Raw genomic sequence first — 16,450 nt, 5'->3', positions numbered from 1 at the left:
TAATGTGATAATAATAATGTGATAATAAAGTGCTATGAGAACGCAGCATTTTGTCTATGTACTGTTTATAGGACATTTTTTAGATTTGCAAGTAGGCCCAGAGTTGGTAAAGTTCTTGAAACCCTGATCTACAACACACATTAGACCCCCACTTTTATTCATCTTCATTTTTTCTTAGGTATTGACTGTTGGATTTATATATATATTATTGTCAAGAAAAGGTAGAAAAAGTTTTATTGTTTTCAGCAACAGAACTTTAGTATAAAGTGAAATAAAAAAAAGCAGACCAGGTCCAGATCTTGGTTCACTGTACTTCTTGCCATTCAAAATATTGCTTTATAGTCATATTATTATAACCGAGTCCAAACAATACAATGGTCATAATTTGGGTCTACTGTGCATCTGTTAGATGAGGAACGCGTCCTGGTGGAGTTGGCCTGCGGAGCGGCTCTAGCAGCCGTCTACAGTGGGCTCGTGCAGAGACTACAGGCTGAAGGTGCTGAAGGTGCTACTGCATTCCGACAATAAGAGGTGATATCGTGACAGTATTTTTTGTCCGACTCGTTTCAGGTCGCCTACCCGTTCACTTGGGCCCCCTGCTGGTTATTGTGTGCGGAGGCAGCAACATTGACATGGAGGAACTATCCATGCTCAAACACAAACTGGAGGCCATATAAACACACATTAATATTAAGAGCTAGAAAATAGGCATATGGATAAGCATATGCAATATGCACATGAGCGTATTAGGGAATCAATTTATTGTTTTTCAAAAATATTATTGTATGGCAGGGCCCACAGCTAAGAGACCCGAGTTCAATTCCACCCTCAGCCATCTCTATGTGGATTTTGCATGTTCTCCCCGCCGGTTTCCTCCCACATTCCAAAAACATGCTGGGTTAATTAGCCACTCCAAATTGTCCATAGGTATGAATGTGAGTGTGAATGGTTGTTTGTCTATATGTGCCCTGTGATTGGCTGGCCACCAGTCCAGGGTGAAGACAGCTGGGATAGGCTCCAGCAACCCCAGCGACCCTCGTGAGGATAAGCGGTAGAAAATTAATGAATGTTTTTTTCCTAGAGGGGCTGCACGGTGGAGGAGTGGTTAGCGCGCAGGCCTCGCTGCTAAAAGACCTGAGTTCAATTCCACCCTCGGCCATCTCTGTGTGGAGTTTGAATGTTCTCCTCGTCATTCCCCGTTTCCTCCCACATTCCAAAAACATGCTAGGTAAATTAGCCACTCCAAATTGTCCATAGGTATGAATGTGAGTGTGAATGGTTGTTTGTCTATATGTGCCCTGTGATTGGCTGGCCACCAGCATTTAAGATTTAATTTAATAGACATAGAGACTTGTGTGATTTGATCATGTGATTTGCTGTAGTCCTGGTGCTGGGGGAGCTGGGTGGTGGGCTGACAGGAAGTGATATCGGGGATTCAGAGTTAAGTTTTAGCTTGGTGTGGGTAGCAGCTGTAACGGTAGACTGTGATTTCTATTCGATATTTACGAGGGATTCTTGTGCCCATTAAGAGAGAGAAGTCAAACCTGCAATAAAAACATGTTCAGGGGATTAAAGTCTGGTGCTTGTGTGTCTCTGCGATCATTACAGTAACATTACTGCGCCCCCCCACTGCATTATCTAATCATGAAAGACAGGGTAGTTATTTACTGGAAGTGCATTTTTAACAGGCCGCCCACCACAGCACAGACCCGGGCAAACCACGGGCTCCAGGGCACCCACATCGGCCCACCCAACCCCCCCAACACAAGACCCCCATTGTGGACAATGCCCACAATGCCGCCGTCTGGTTATTGCTATTTAAAAAATATCAATTACCAGGTGTTCCCACAGGGTGGCGTAACAGTCCACCAGTCCACTATTCTGGACTTCTCAACGCTGGTTAGGAGACTTTCATTGCCCCTGGTCACTCAGTCTTTCCTTTCGATTTTAGGAAACCACACCCGAATATACTGGATCTGCACTCTATCTACTCTATTGATGACAGTAGATAATCTATTGATGACAGTAGGTAGACTATTGATGACAGTAGGTAGACTATTGATGACAGTAGGTAGACTATTGATGACAGTAGGTTGACTATTAATTGATGACAGTAGGTAGACTATTAATTGATGACAGTAGATAGACTAGTAATTGATGACAGTAGGTAGACTATTGATGACAGTAGGTAGACTATTGATGACAGTAGGTAGACTAGTAATTGATGACAGTAGCTAGACTATTGATGACAGTAGGTAGACTATTGATGACAGTAGGTCGACTATTGATGACAGTAGGTAGACTATTGATGACAGGTAGACTATTCATTGATGACAGTAGGTAGACTATTGATGACAGTAGGTAGACTATTGATGACGGTAGGTAGACTATTGATGACAGTAGGTAGACTATTGATGACGGTAGGTAGACTATTGATCACGGTAGGTAGACTATTGATCACGGTAGGTAGACTATTGATGACGGTAGGTAGACTATTGATGACGGTAGGTAGACTATTGATCACGGTAGGTAGACTATTAAGTGATGGTAGTAGGTAGACTGTCTATTGATGACAGTAGATAATCTATTGATGGCAGTAGATAATATATTGATGACAATAGGTAGACTATTTATTGATGACAATAGGTAGACTATTTATTGATGACAATAGGTAGACTATTTATTGATGACAGCAGGTGGACTATTTATTGATGACAGTAGGTAGACTATTAATTGATGACAGTAGATAGACTATTAAGTGATGACAGTATATAGACTATTAATTGATGACAGTAGGTAGACTATTAATTGATGACAGTAGATAGACTATTAAGTGATGACAGTATATAGACTATTAATTGATGACAGTAGATGGACTATTAATTGATGACAGTAGGTTGACTATTAATTGATGACAGTAGATAGACTATTAAGTGATGACAGTATATAGACTATTAATTGATGACAGTAGATGGACTATTAATTGATGACAGTAGGTTGACTATTAATTGATGACAGTAGATAGACTATTAATTGATGACAGTAGATGGACTATTAATTGATGACAGTAGGTAGACTAGTAATTGATGACAGTAGATAGACTATTAATTGATGACAGTAGATGGACTATTAATTGATGACAACAGATAGACTATTACCTCTGCACGGAACTGAGAAATGTGAGTTTTTGCATGTCACACCAGACCTACAAGTTACAAGTTTTCATTTACATATCAGACAGTAAACTCACGTTATGCGTGGGAGGCCATCGCTATGGAAACAAATCTTTGTCCGTCTACATCAGCGGAGAGAGAGCGAGCGAGAGAGAGAGAGAGAACCAACACATACTGTATTTGATGACAGAAACAAAACCCTTACAAAACCAGTAACATTTGGAATGATTTTGGCATATACTGTAATAGTTACTGTAAATGTACCATAAAATAGTAATACAGAGATTTAACAAGGTGCAATCCTGTGATAATATTCAAGAAAAACAAAAACTAGATTAGGATAAAGAAAGGGAAACCTTAATTCATGTCATCAGTACTTTTCTAATACGTAATAAAATACACAGAAATTGCAGTAATGGCTTCATCCTGAAGGAGCTGGAAGGTGCTTGTCACTGCCGTCCTTCCATTGATAGAAAGCAGTGTCGACTCGAACTAGATTTACAAATACTGTCATTTTGCTGAATGAATGAATTGGACTGCCAAGATGGAGGATTTCATATAGAAGCTCACCAGGAAGTGATCAGACTTTTACAACAAAGTATCTTTTTTTTTTTTTTGTAAAAATTTACACGGTGGAATTTACATAGCGCCAATCATCCTCCTGATTTGAATGTAATCAAGATGAGACAAACGTCCAATGACTCAGTCAGTGGGAGTGTGGAGTGGAGTGGACATGACTGCACCGCTCTTGCTTTCTATGAACTGTAAACCGTGAAAAGAAAACATCTCTCCATCCTCCGAGAAAAGGAACAAATGTGAACAACATAATGAAGTCATAGCTTACTTTACGTCGTCCTCCAGATAATACACTCGGTATTCAACTCATGATATACTTCCAACTACGCTCTTAACCTGCTAAATATGATTTGATAGGCACCCAAATATGGGCAACCCATTTCTATGACAACGGGATAGAGTTGCATTGATGAGTCCAGAGGAGGACATTGGAGCAGAGCTGCAGCTAAAAATAAAACCGTGAAAAGGAAATGTGGTTTTAGCGTGGAGACGCAAGTTCATATGCGAGCGCTCGCCGGTGTACAGCATGCTGACATTTTAAAAACACCATTTTTGTTAGGTTCAGGCCACAGATTCAAACATAGCGTGTACACAAAATAGAGTTTTTAATGTCCACCAAGCGCTGTAGCACCACATGATGTCATAATGGCACATTACGCAACAATGTAATACATTTCACCTCATTATGTAATGAGTTATGTAATAATTATTTTATTTTATTATTTTTAATTTATTTTTATTATTTTATTATTTTTATTTTACTTATTTTATTTTTTTGAATTATGTAATAATTCCACATTGTGGAATAATCATAATTTCTAATACAATTATTGAACATGTTTGTCCTACTCGGGAGCTGAGTGGGGGTAATAAACTGTAATAATAATAATAATTACTATTATTATTATTATTATTTTTATTATTATTATAAATAATAATATATAATATAATATATAATATAAATGAAGTTATTTTTTTCCTTCAATTTTATTTTTATTTTATTTTATTTTTGGGTACCATAGTAAGTGTCAATATCGTGATATATATAGCACATTATGACTGGTTCAAGACTCTAATAATAATAATTATAATAATTATACAATATACAATACATTGTAATATTAATAATTATTATAATAATTACAATAATAATAATAATAATAATTATTATTATTATTATTAATAATAATAATAATAAGTTAAAATGTATTACAGGTGAAAATGTATTACATTTTATACAAAGCACCATCATTATTATATTCAATAAATTTTCTATTTTTCAAAACTATATTAATCATGCTGCTTTGTGGTTGATTACGGCTTATTATGTGTCAAAACAGATGATTATTTAAGCAAATGTTATGTAATTTTATGTCTAAATGAAGCATTTTCAATCATAACAACAGCTAAACGAACTAAGACACAAATAGAAGGCATTTAGATGATGTAGTACTCAACACCGGTCACTAGGTGTCAGTAATGTTTGATGAAACACAATCACACTCCAGACTTGATCACTACAACAACAACAACAAGGTTTTCTTGCAGGTTGGAATGAATCTCACATCGAGCGAAATAAGCTTGAATAAAAACACTTGCTGCTGTTGCGACCGTCACACACGCCTAGCTAAAACTCAACTCTGAACCCCCCCATGTCAATTCCTATATGCCTGGCATTGAACTTCCTTAGCATTGGAACACATTTACAGGAACACATATGGGCATGGGGATAATAATAATGGCATAATAATATAATAATAATAATGGTAATGGTTTTATTTCATTTGAACATGCATCAGATTACAATTGAATGCATCCCATAATCAGTTCACAGTTCCACATGTCCAAAAGGAGTAGGAAGAAGCAAAGCTTATTAAATGCTTCCCCTCCATCTGGGACTTTTACAATCAGTAACTGTTACATTTGTTCACTTCCTGCTTTCCTAATATAGTTAAAAAAAAATAATAAAAAAATGTTTTTAATTGTTTTAATTTTTTTATGGTTTTATTTCATTTGAACATGCATCAGATTACAATTGAATGCATCCCATAATCAGTTCCCAGTTCCACATGTCCAAAAGGAGTAGGAAGAAGCAAAGCTTATTAAATCCTACCCCTCCATCTGGTACTTTTACAATCAGTAATTGTTACATTTGTTCACTTCCTGCTTTCCTGCTAGTTTAAGTTTTTTTTGTTTTTTTTTATAAATGTATAAATGTTTTTATCATTTTTGATATTTTATATTATTATTTTTTATTGTTATAAAATTATTATTATAAAAAATATTATTTTTTATTATATATTTTTTTATGTTTTATTTTATTTTTTATTTAATTTTCATCATATTCTCCTCTCTTGTAGAGAAGTATTGGATGACATTTTTTTTAGCTAATTGGTTATTTTTAGCCTTATGCATTATTTTATCTGTTTGAATATGAACTATATCAGCAAGTTGAAGTATTTGTCATTTTAAAAATTAGGAGTTAGTATGTTCTTTGTAGGCGGCATTATGAATTATCCTTACTGGCCTTTTTTTTGCAGTACATTTAGCCAGTGAAGATTGCTTTTATATTATATTATATTATATATTTCCACACAATAAGTAAGATATGGTAGAGCAATAAAGAGTGTGGAGTGATTTCTGATTGATTACAAATTTTGCTTTGTTCAATATTTAAATATTTATGTTTGTATATTTTTAATAGCTCATATTTCCTAAATTCAAAGCAAGTTTTTGAATACATCTTTAATACCCTGAGCGTTTCCTAATGGACTGAACCACCCTCTGACACCCCCCCCCCCCCCCCACCACACTTGGAGTAGTCCACTCCCTCCTCCCACCCCCCCCCTTCTTCGCGCGCTTTGGTTGAAGCCAAACACAACATCATGGCGGGTGATGGTAAGTCAGCTCTAGCAACGTCTCTCCCTTGCTACTCCATTCACCTCCATTGGCTGTTCCACGCGTGGTTGCCGACCGTGTATTGATACCAATGCCGCTATAGCGATAACAGACTTGATTGTGTCGTGGTATAATGCCGTGAAAGTTGCCTTTGGGCTTTTGTCGCCGTGATTTTGCGTGAGATTGGACTCACGCGCTGTTGGTGCTGAAAGGACAGTTCCGCTGTTTGTTTGTTTTTCAGTGGGCTTTAAATGAACCAATATTTGTTGCTTCTGTTATAATAATTTAGTTATGCCTCGAAGCATATTTATAGTTTGTAACTGTAACTGAAGAAACCACTATAGCTCTTCATATTCGAGACCCCATTTAATATTTCTTGTCATTATTTATGAGAGTGATTTTTTTTACTGCTGCTTATGTAACTTTATATGTACTTTTCATGCTTATTTTATCTGCTTAATATGATTGGCTGGTTTAATGGATTTAAAAATAAGCACAAATTAAATTCAAATTTTTTTTTTAAACAAATATTAAAAGCCGAATCGCTGTTGGGCATCTGTGTTTATGTGTGTGTGCGTGGGTTTCCCACTCCCACACTCCCCAAAAAAACATGCTAGATTAATAGTCCACACTAAATTGTCCATAGAATGTGAGTGTGAATGGTTGTTTGTCTATATGTGCCCTGTGATTGGCTGGCCACCAGTCCAGGGTGTACCCCGCCTCTCGCCCCAAGAAGACAGCTGGGATAGGCTCCAGCATACCCCCCCGCGACCCTCGTGAGGATAAGCGGTAGAAAAATAAAGAATGAATAATAGGCTACACGGTGGATAAGTGGTTAGCACGCAGGCCTCACAGCCAGGAGACCCGAGTTCAATTCCACCCTCGGCCATCTATGTGTGGAGTTTGCATGTTCTCCCCGTGCATGCGTGGGTTTTCTCCGGGTACTCCGGTTTCCTCCCACATTCCAAAAACATGCTAGGTTAATTAGCGACTCCAAATTGTCCATAGGTATGAATGTGAGTGTGAATGGTTGTTTGTCTATATGTGCCCTGTGATTGGCTGGCCACCAGTCCAGGGTGTACCCCGCCTCTCGCCCCAAGAAGACAGCTGGGATAGGCTCCAGCATACCCGAACCTTAGTAAGGATAAGCGGTAGAAAATGAATGAATGAATGTTTACAACCGGGCTGAGTGGTTAGCGTGCAGGCCTCACAGCTAGAACACCCGAGTTCAATTCCACCATCTCTGTGTGGAGTTTGCATGTTCTCCCCGTGCATGCGTGGGTTTTCTCCGGGTACTCCGGTTTCCTCCCACATTCCAAAAACATGCTAGGTTAATTAGCGACTCCAAATTGTCCATAGGTATGAATGTGAGTGTGAATGGTTGTTTGTCTATATGTGCCCTGTGATTGGCTGGCCACCAGTCCGGAGTGTACCCCGCCTCTCGCCCGAAGACAACTTGTGATGAGGATAAGCGGTAGAAAATGACTGAATGAATGAATGAATGCATCAAGGCAGAGGTCAGCTCATTTGCATATTATATTCCTTGATTTAATTTTAATTCCATTGTGTGTGGTGTGTTGCATTTGTGATGAGTACAAGTTTGATTAGATATGAAAGCATCAAAATACATTTGGTGCACAATGTAGTGCGAGATGTCACAAGTACTATACAAGTATTTTATTACCGGGGCGCTGCGATTACTTCAGCCTCCCTCTGCACTCTGATGGACAGTAGCCATAACCAATGAAAGGCTTTGCTGGGACTAAATGCTTTATGAGAAAATGTTAAAATAGTATTTTTTAAGTTAAACTCTTATTGGTACTTGTATTGTATATTTCTTAGCTACCCTTTGAGTGTTCAGTTGTTGTGTGATGATTTTAGCATTCTTTGTAAATTGACACCATGAGTCCCCGTATTGAATAACGACCTCCCGTGATATCCAGCGGGCCGACAAGGTCGTTGTGAGTTGGCTTGTGATCGGCTCCTGCCAAAGAAAGAGCCGCCATTTTAAACACGGGTGCGTCTTATACACCACAACTTACGAGATGCGTATTTTTTATTCTGGCTCTTGAACAAGTGGAGTCGTTTTGACAAATGTCACACTTGCCCACTGACCTCTCGGATTTAGCTTTCTTTGTAGCCGTGTGAGAGCATCCATTTTGGGCCCAGACAGCCATTCAGCTCACAGGAGGCAAGTAGAGGACATCTCTTTATAGAAACTGGGGCAGACATGAAAAGGCTTGTCAGACGTCTGCCATCTTTTTATAGGATACCTGCTTCCTTCTGAAGGGGAAGGAAATAGAAAAGTCAGATACTTTTATAACACATTGATATGCATTACAGTATGTACCCCATAATGCAGGGGTCTCAAATTCAATTTACTTGGGCGCCACTGGAGCTCGGGTCTGGGTGAGACTGGGCCGTATCAGGTTTTCCAAAAAAAAAAAAAAAAATTATTAAAAACAAAAATTTTTTAAAAAAGCGCTGATAAAACATTCCACTGTTCTCAAATATCTTACTTTTTATTTTTCTACACAAAATAAAATGAAAAATAAATAAACAAATCAAGAATAAAGAAAATCAATCAATCAGTAATAAATAAATATAATAATAATAATAAAAAATTAAGAAACCACATATAGTTGGTGGGTAGACAAATTATTTTTTTTTCATATTAAAATGAACAAAGCATTATTAGAGCCCTGTAGACATGACAAAACACGACTATAGTCACATTTATACTCTTTTTATTTACAACATATTGCGCAACTGCAACTGTCTTGAGACACATGCTAACTCGCAAACTTAGAGAGCTAGCCACCTAAACGGTAGCCTTCAAGTTATTTCCTTTCAACTTAAATAGCCAAAAACTTACCACTTCCACACGTATCGGGAGGATAACTATTAACAGTTATTTCACCTTTAACATGAACATTAATTCATTCATTCATTTTCTACCGCTTTTTCCTCACGAGGGTCGCGGGGGTGCTGGAGCCTATCCCAGCTGTCTTCTTGGGGCGAGAGGCGGGGTACACCCTGGACTGGTGGCCAGCCAATCACAGGGCACATATAGACAAACAACCATTCACACTCACATTCATACCTATGGACAATTTTGGAGTCGCTAATTAACCTAGCATGTTTTTGGAATGTGGGAGGAAACCGGAGTACCCGGAGAAAACCCACGCATGCACGGGGAGAACATGCAAACTCCACACAGAGATGCCCAAGGGTGGAATTGAACCCTGGTCTCCTAGCTGTGAGGTCTGCGCGCTAACCACTAGACCGCCGTGCCGCCCATGAACATGAATCAAACGTAATAATTTTTTATCTGGGTACATGATACCATACAGCATCCATATCAAACTTGCGGGGCGGGGGCCTCAAAGTAGTGTCCTGCGGGCCACATTTGGCCCGCGGGCCGCGTGTTTGAGACCCGTGCACCAAAAATCGAGAAGCCAAAATTTTTACTTACTTAAATATTACTTTAAATATTTGATCTCTGAGCGTTTCGGAATTAGTTTTTGTGCCGTAACTTTTTCCTCCTCAAAAAAAGCATAGGACATATTTTTTTGCCAAGAGTGTGCGTGTGTGTTGAATGAAAGAACACGGGTGTCTTCCTCCCACACGCAGCTGCTGTGTTGATGTGATGTCGGTGGTGATCCTGCTGCTTTCAGGCTCGTCAAGTCGAGTCTGTGCCCGGCTCACCACTCTGGATTGATAGTACATAAACTTTTGTATCTGTCGAGCTACAGACGACGTACAGGAAGTCACTTTACCAACACGGTGTCGGTGAGGTGGTTTATAATATTTGTAACTTTGCTTTGCTAGCGGTTTAGCTGTTTTATGGACAGTCGTTTGTGTCTTGTAAACATTCTGGGAAGCCGCTTTCGGAATTGAATAGTAAATACAATTGTACATCTGAAAAAAAAAAAAATTATGGATTCCTAAGGTAGCAAATATAGAGAGAAAAGGACAGGACTCAAGGTTGAGCTTTGAGGTACCCCACATGATAAAGGTGCTTTCTCTTCATTCAATAATTTTCTACCGCTTATCCTCACAATGGTCGCGGGTGGGGGGGGCAGAGGCAGGGTACACCCTGGACCAATCACAGCGCACATATAGACAAACAACCATTCACACTCACAGTCGCTAATTAACCTAGCATGTTTTTGGAATGTGGGAGGAAACCGGAGTACCCGGAGAAAACCCACGCATGCACGGGGAGAACATGCAAACTCCACACAGAGATGGCCGAGGGTGGAATTGAACCCGGGTCTCCTGGCTGCGAGACCTGCGTGCTAACCACTTGTCCACCGTGTAGCCTATTATTCATTCTTTCTTTTTCTACCGCTTATCCTCACAAGGGTCGCGGGGGGTGCTGGAGCCTATCCCAGCTGTCTTTTTGGGGCGAGAGGCGGGGTACACCCTGGACTGGTGGCCAGCCAATCACAGGGCACATATAGACAAACAACCATTCACACTCACATTCATACCTATGGACAATTTGGAGTGGCTAATTAACCTAGCATGTTTTTGGAATGTGGGAGGAAACCGTTTTTCTATTCTCCAACTGCGAATTTGACGTAGCATTAATATGCTAAGCTCTTGCTATGGTCAGTCTATCATTGTGGTTTATTTGTATGACATTTCCTTGCTTTATTTTGTGTGAGCATGTTAACGTTGACTCTACGGTGTATCCACGGCGTTGTCTTGCGTCGCCTCCATCCTTCCGTTGGCTCATTTAAATGCATTGTCTTTCCAGGTGGCGAGCGTAGCTGCGGAGTACATGAATTGATCTGCGTCAGAAAAGGTAGGGTAAGGGGAGTCTGATCTCCGAGCCCCTAAGGGGTCACATCTGACGCCGCCCCCGTTCATTGTGTCACGTCGAGCTGTCACCAATGTGATCATCCTCGTCTTTGTGCTAACTCTGCCTGTATGTTTAGCCTGCTATTGCTATGCTAACTCAAAGGAGCGTGTTGGCCGTATCGCCAGGTTGATAACCAGTGTGAGTCCACGGTGTTTAATCAGTGCGGTGGGATTGCGCTCCAGAATCCTGTCTGTACATGCGTGGGAGTGTGTATAGGAACGCTGGTGAGAGCGCTTAGGCCCTGCCTGTGAAGTAACGTGGGCGTCTTTGTGATTGTGAGATGGAGTTTGAGCTTTTGGATATTCAACTTGGTAATGGTTCCGTGCAGATACCACATCATAGAAACGGGCAACAATGGAAAAATACTAGAGCAAAAAGTGGCCAAAATGAATTCATTTGAAACAATTCAGTTCTGACATATATCAGGGAAATTACCTTGTTTCTGTCAAATGTTCAGGAAGTTGTTTGGGATCACTTTGTTTTCCTAAGAAAAACAAATTTTCATGAATTTCACAACATTTTTTTTTCCATTTCACAAACATTTTTTTTATCAATTTCACAACAACAATTAAATGTTGAAAAAATTAACAATTAAAATGAATCAGGTGATTTTCAAATTTTATTTTTCAATTTTTTTATTTTCAATGTTATTTAATTTTATTTTTTAATAAAAAAATCTTTTTACATTTTTAATTTTTTTTAATGGTTTTATTTCATTTTCATTACAATCGGTAACTGTTACATTTGTTCACTTCCTGCTTTCTCAATACTACTTAATTTTATTAAATTTAATTTTTTAAATTAAAACAAATCTTTTAATTTTTTTAAATGTTTTTAATTTTTTAATGGTTTAATTTCATTTGAACATGCATCAGATTACAATTGAATGCATCCCATAATCAGTTCCCAGTTCCACATGTCCAAGAGTAGGAAGAAGCAAAGCTTATTAAATCCTACCCCTCCATCTGGTACTTTTACAATCAGTAACTGTTACATTTGTTCACTTCCTGCTTTCCTAATATAATTTTATTTTATTTATTTAATAAAAAATATATTTTAATTTTTTTTTAATGTTTTGAATTTTTTTAATGGTTTATATTCATTTGAACATGCATCAGATTACAATTGAATGCATCCCATAATCAGTTCCTAGTTCCACATGTCCAAAAGGAGTAGGAAGAAGCAAAGCTTATTAAATCCTACCCCTCCATCTGATACTTTTACAATCAGTAACTGTTACATTTGTTCACTTCCTGCTTTCCTAATATAATTTTATTTAATTTAATTTATTTAATTAAAAAAATATTTTTAATTTTTTTTTAATGTTTTTATTTTTTTAATGGTTTTATTTTATTTTACCATTCATGGTTTAATTTTTTTTTTTTAGTTTTTATTTTTATTTTTTAGTCACGTACTGAAGTAGGAGGTGATATGACCATACAATGACATAATGGGTAATATAGTAACTGTCAATATACAAACTGAAATGCTATGGCTTTTTACAATGATTATCGTAATAGCAGTATAATAATAATAATAATAATAATAATTATGTGCTGAACTTAAATATAGAGTAGTGGTTAAAAAAATACTTGCGACAAACAGAAAAAAAAATGTGATTATGAAATGAGACGATGTACTCATGTTGTGTCCAGTTTGTTGATTTTTAATTGAAATTAAAAGTGTTTTTTTTGTGTTTGTGTTCTCAGTCTCTCCAGAGGTGCTGGGATTTTTGACGGCCATCGGACTCTTCATCACGCTCATCACTCTCCTCTTCTGGTACCTCAACAACAAGTCCATGCTCGACAATGCAGGGAGCCTTCAGTGCCTCGATGACTTCAGGAAAAGTACCGAGTTACAAGGTAACCAGGATTCACGTATATGTGTGTACTCCTTAGTGTACTTTGCCTTGATTATTTGTGTAATTGTCTGGTATTATTTAGTAAACGTTTGGTTGTCCTTATATGTAGTATTCTATTCCAAAAATTCAACAAATACAAAGTGAGTGTGAATGGTTGTTTGTCTATATGTGCCCTGTGATTGGCTGGAGATTGGGCGTATCCCCGCCTACCATCCAAAGACAGTTGGGATAGGCTCCAGCATAACCGCAACCCTAGAGAGGATAAGCAGCATAAAAAAATGGATGGATGGATCTAAATAATATTACATATAATAAATATGAGCTGCACGGTGGACGAGGGGTTCACATGCAGGCCTCGCAGCTGGGAAACCCGGGTTCAATTCCACCCTCGGCCATCTCTGTGTGGAGTTTTGCATGGGTTTTCTCCGGGTACTCCGGTTTCCTCCCACATTCCAAAAAAACATGCTAGGTTAATTAGCGACTCCAAATTGTCCATAGGTATGAATGTGAGTGTGAATGGTTGTTTGTCTATATGTGCCCTGTGATTGGCTGGCCACCAGTCCAGGGTGTACCCCGCCTCTCGCCCCAAGAAGACAGCTGGGATAGGCTCCAGCACCCCCCGGCGACCCTCGTGAGGATAAGCGGTAGAAAATGAATGAATGTTATCGTGAAGAGACCCGAGTTCAATTCCACCCTCGGTATGAATGTGAGTGTGAATACTTGTCCAGCTGCCCCAAGACAGCTGGGATAGGCTCCAGCTCCCCCTGCGACCCTTGTGAGGATAATCGGCTGAAAACGAATGAATAAATAATAGATATCAAGGCTACACGGTGGTCGAGTGGTTAGCACGCCGGACTCACAGCCAGGAGACCCGAGTTCGATTCCACTCTCGGCCATCTCTGTGTTTCCTCCCACATTCCAAAAAAACATGCTAGGTTAATTAGCGACTCCAAATTGTCCATAGGTATGAATGTGAGTGTGAATGGTTGTTTGTCTATATGTGCCCTGTGATTGGCTGGCCACCAGTTGCCCAGTCAGTCGCCAGTTACTGTTTAATACAGTAATGAAGTAAAATTCACTTGAGTCTAATAGTCATAGTCATAACTAAATTGCGGCTTATGTATGTGGAGATTAAAAAAATATTGGAATGAAAAATGAATCTCTGGAGGTTTTTTAAAGCTCTGCTGCCGCTTGCTGGAAGAAATGTGAAACTACATGAATGAAACTGTGGTTATAAAACAAACTATGTGTTTTACCTTCATGTATTAAATAAGACTATCTCCACTTGCCCCCTACAGAAAAGGTTTACGCTGATGGTGACCAGGAGTGCTCATCATCAGACAGCGAGGATGAGCTGATGGGTCAGTACCAGGAAGCAGTCAGTCGAGCGCAAGGTCTCCGAGGAGCCAACGCGTCCACTCATGTCAAACACGCGGGAAGATTCAGGTGGGAGAGTCGACAGAAGTACAGCCCCCTGACGGCCGAATACGACGGCTACTGCAGCGACGCTTCAGCTGATGACGGTAGGCATCGTTTTCATCGACGATAACGTCTGGACCGTTTATAAAGCATGATTGAAATCATATTCATAACCCTTAGATGCATAAGTGGGTCAAAAATGACGCGGTCAGGTTGTTTTCTTGAAATATCTTCATAATGAAATTTTTTTATCATTTCATATTCCAGGTATTCCTAAAAAAACATGTTTTTGATATCATGACATTCACATTTTTAACTTCCATTTTAAGAAATTTTAGTTTTTGTGTTACTACCCCAACCTTCCATAAGTGGGTCAAAAATGACCCGGTCAGGTTTTTTTCTTGAAATATCTTCATATTTATCATTTCATATTCCAGGTATTCCTCAAAAAACACATTTTTGATATCATGCCATTCACATTTTTAACTTACCTTTTATACATTTTAAGAAATTTTAGTTTTTGTGTTACTACCCCAACCTTCCATAAGTGGATCAAAAATGACCCGGTCAGGTTGTTTTCTTGAAATATCTTTGTAATTAAATTTTTTTATCATTTCATATTTCAGGTATTCCTCAAAAAACATGTTTTTGATATCATGCCATCCACATTTTTAACTTATTTTTATACATTTTAAGAAATTTTAGTTTTTGTGTTACTACCCCAACCTTCCATAAGTGGGTCAAAAATGACCCGGTCAGGTTGTTTTCTTGAAATATGTTCATAATGACATTTTTTTAAATCTTTTCATATTCCAGGTATTCCTCAAAAATCATATTTTTGATATCATGCCATTCACATTTTTAACTTACCTTTTATAAATTTTAAGAAATTTTAGTTTTTGTGTTACTACCACAACCTTCCATACGTGGGTCAAAAATGACCCGGTCATGTTGTTTTCTTGAAATATCTTCGTAATGAAATTTTTTTATCATTTCATATTCCAGGTATTCCTAAAAAAAACATGTTTTTGATATCATAAATTTTTTTCTTAAAAAAAAATTTTTAAGAAATTTTTTGTGTTACTACCCCAACCTTCCATAAGTGGGTCAAAAATGACCCAGTCAGGTTGTTTTCTTGAAATATCTTCGTAATTAATTTTTAAAAATCATTTCATATTCCAGGTATTCCTCAAAAAACATGTTTTTGATGTCATAAAATTTTTTCTTAAAAAATTTTTTTTAAAGAAATTTTTTGTGTTACTACCCCAACCTTCCATAAGTGGGTCAAAAATGACCCGGTCAGGTTGTTTTCTTGAAATATCTTTGTAATGAAAATTTTTTCATCATTTAATATTCCAGGTATTCCTCAAAAAACATATTTTTGATATCATGCCATTGACATTTTTAACTTACCTTTATGCAACACACAATGGATCCTCACATTTTCTATTGTTGTACGGGGTCATTTTCTTTTTCAAAGATGTAAAAAAGTGAAAAATGAATCATGAAATGATTCTTGTGTGGTCCTAAATATAATACTAAATATCATACAAGTGATTATTCCTAACCAAAATGGCAAAATTGTCATAAAAAGGCATTGATTCTAGTATGGGTGATTTTTGACCCCCTTATGGAAGAGTGTAGGGTCCAGTC

At 38.0% G+C, this 16,450-nt stretch overlaps 1 protein-coding gene across 4 annotated transcripts in view; it reads left to right on the top strand.

The window, feature by feature from the left end:
- The window catches only part of LOC131140022 (synaptotagmin-14-like), a 44,127-nt gene that overhangs the window by 10,726 nt on the left and 16,951 nt on the right, over positions 1-16,450 (top strand). For 3 of the 4 annotated variants that reach the window (XM_058090072.1, XM_058090071.1, XM_058090070.1), the window contains exons 8-11: positions 410-505; positions 11,413-11,460; positions 13,227-13,379; positions 14,677-14,901. In XM_058090072.1, coding sequence (XP_057946055.1) covers positions 410-505; positions 11,413-11,460; positions 13,227-13,379; positions 14,677-14,901 — 522 coding nt within the window. Of the gene's footprint in view, positions 1-409; positions 506-570; positions 1,701-11,412; positions 11,461-13,226; positions 13,380-14,676; positions 14,902-16,450 lie in introns of those variants that run through there. The other variant, XM_058090073.1, reaches the window with a different exon arrangement.

This window comes from Doryrhamphus excisus, chromosome 13 (genome assembly GCF_030265055.1).
Source record: "Doryrhamphus excisus isolate RoL2022-K1 chromosome 13, RoL_Dexc_1.0, whole genome shotgun sequence".
In the NCBI taxonomy this organism is placed as follows: Eukaryota; Metazoa; Chordata; class Actinopteri; order Syngnathiformes; family Syngnathidae; genus Doryrhamphus; species Doryrhamphus excisus.
Note: the sequence above shows the minus strand (reverse complement) of the source record. Positions and strands in the feature narration are given on the sequence as shown.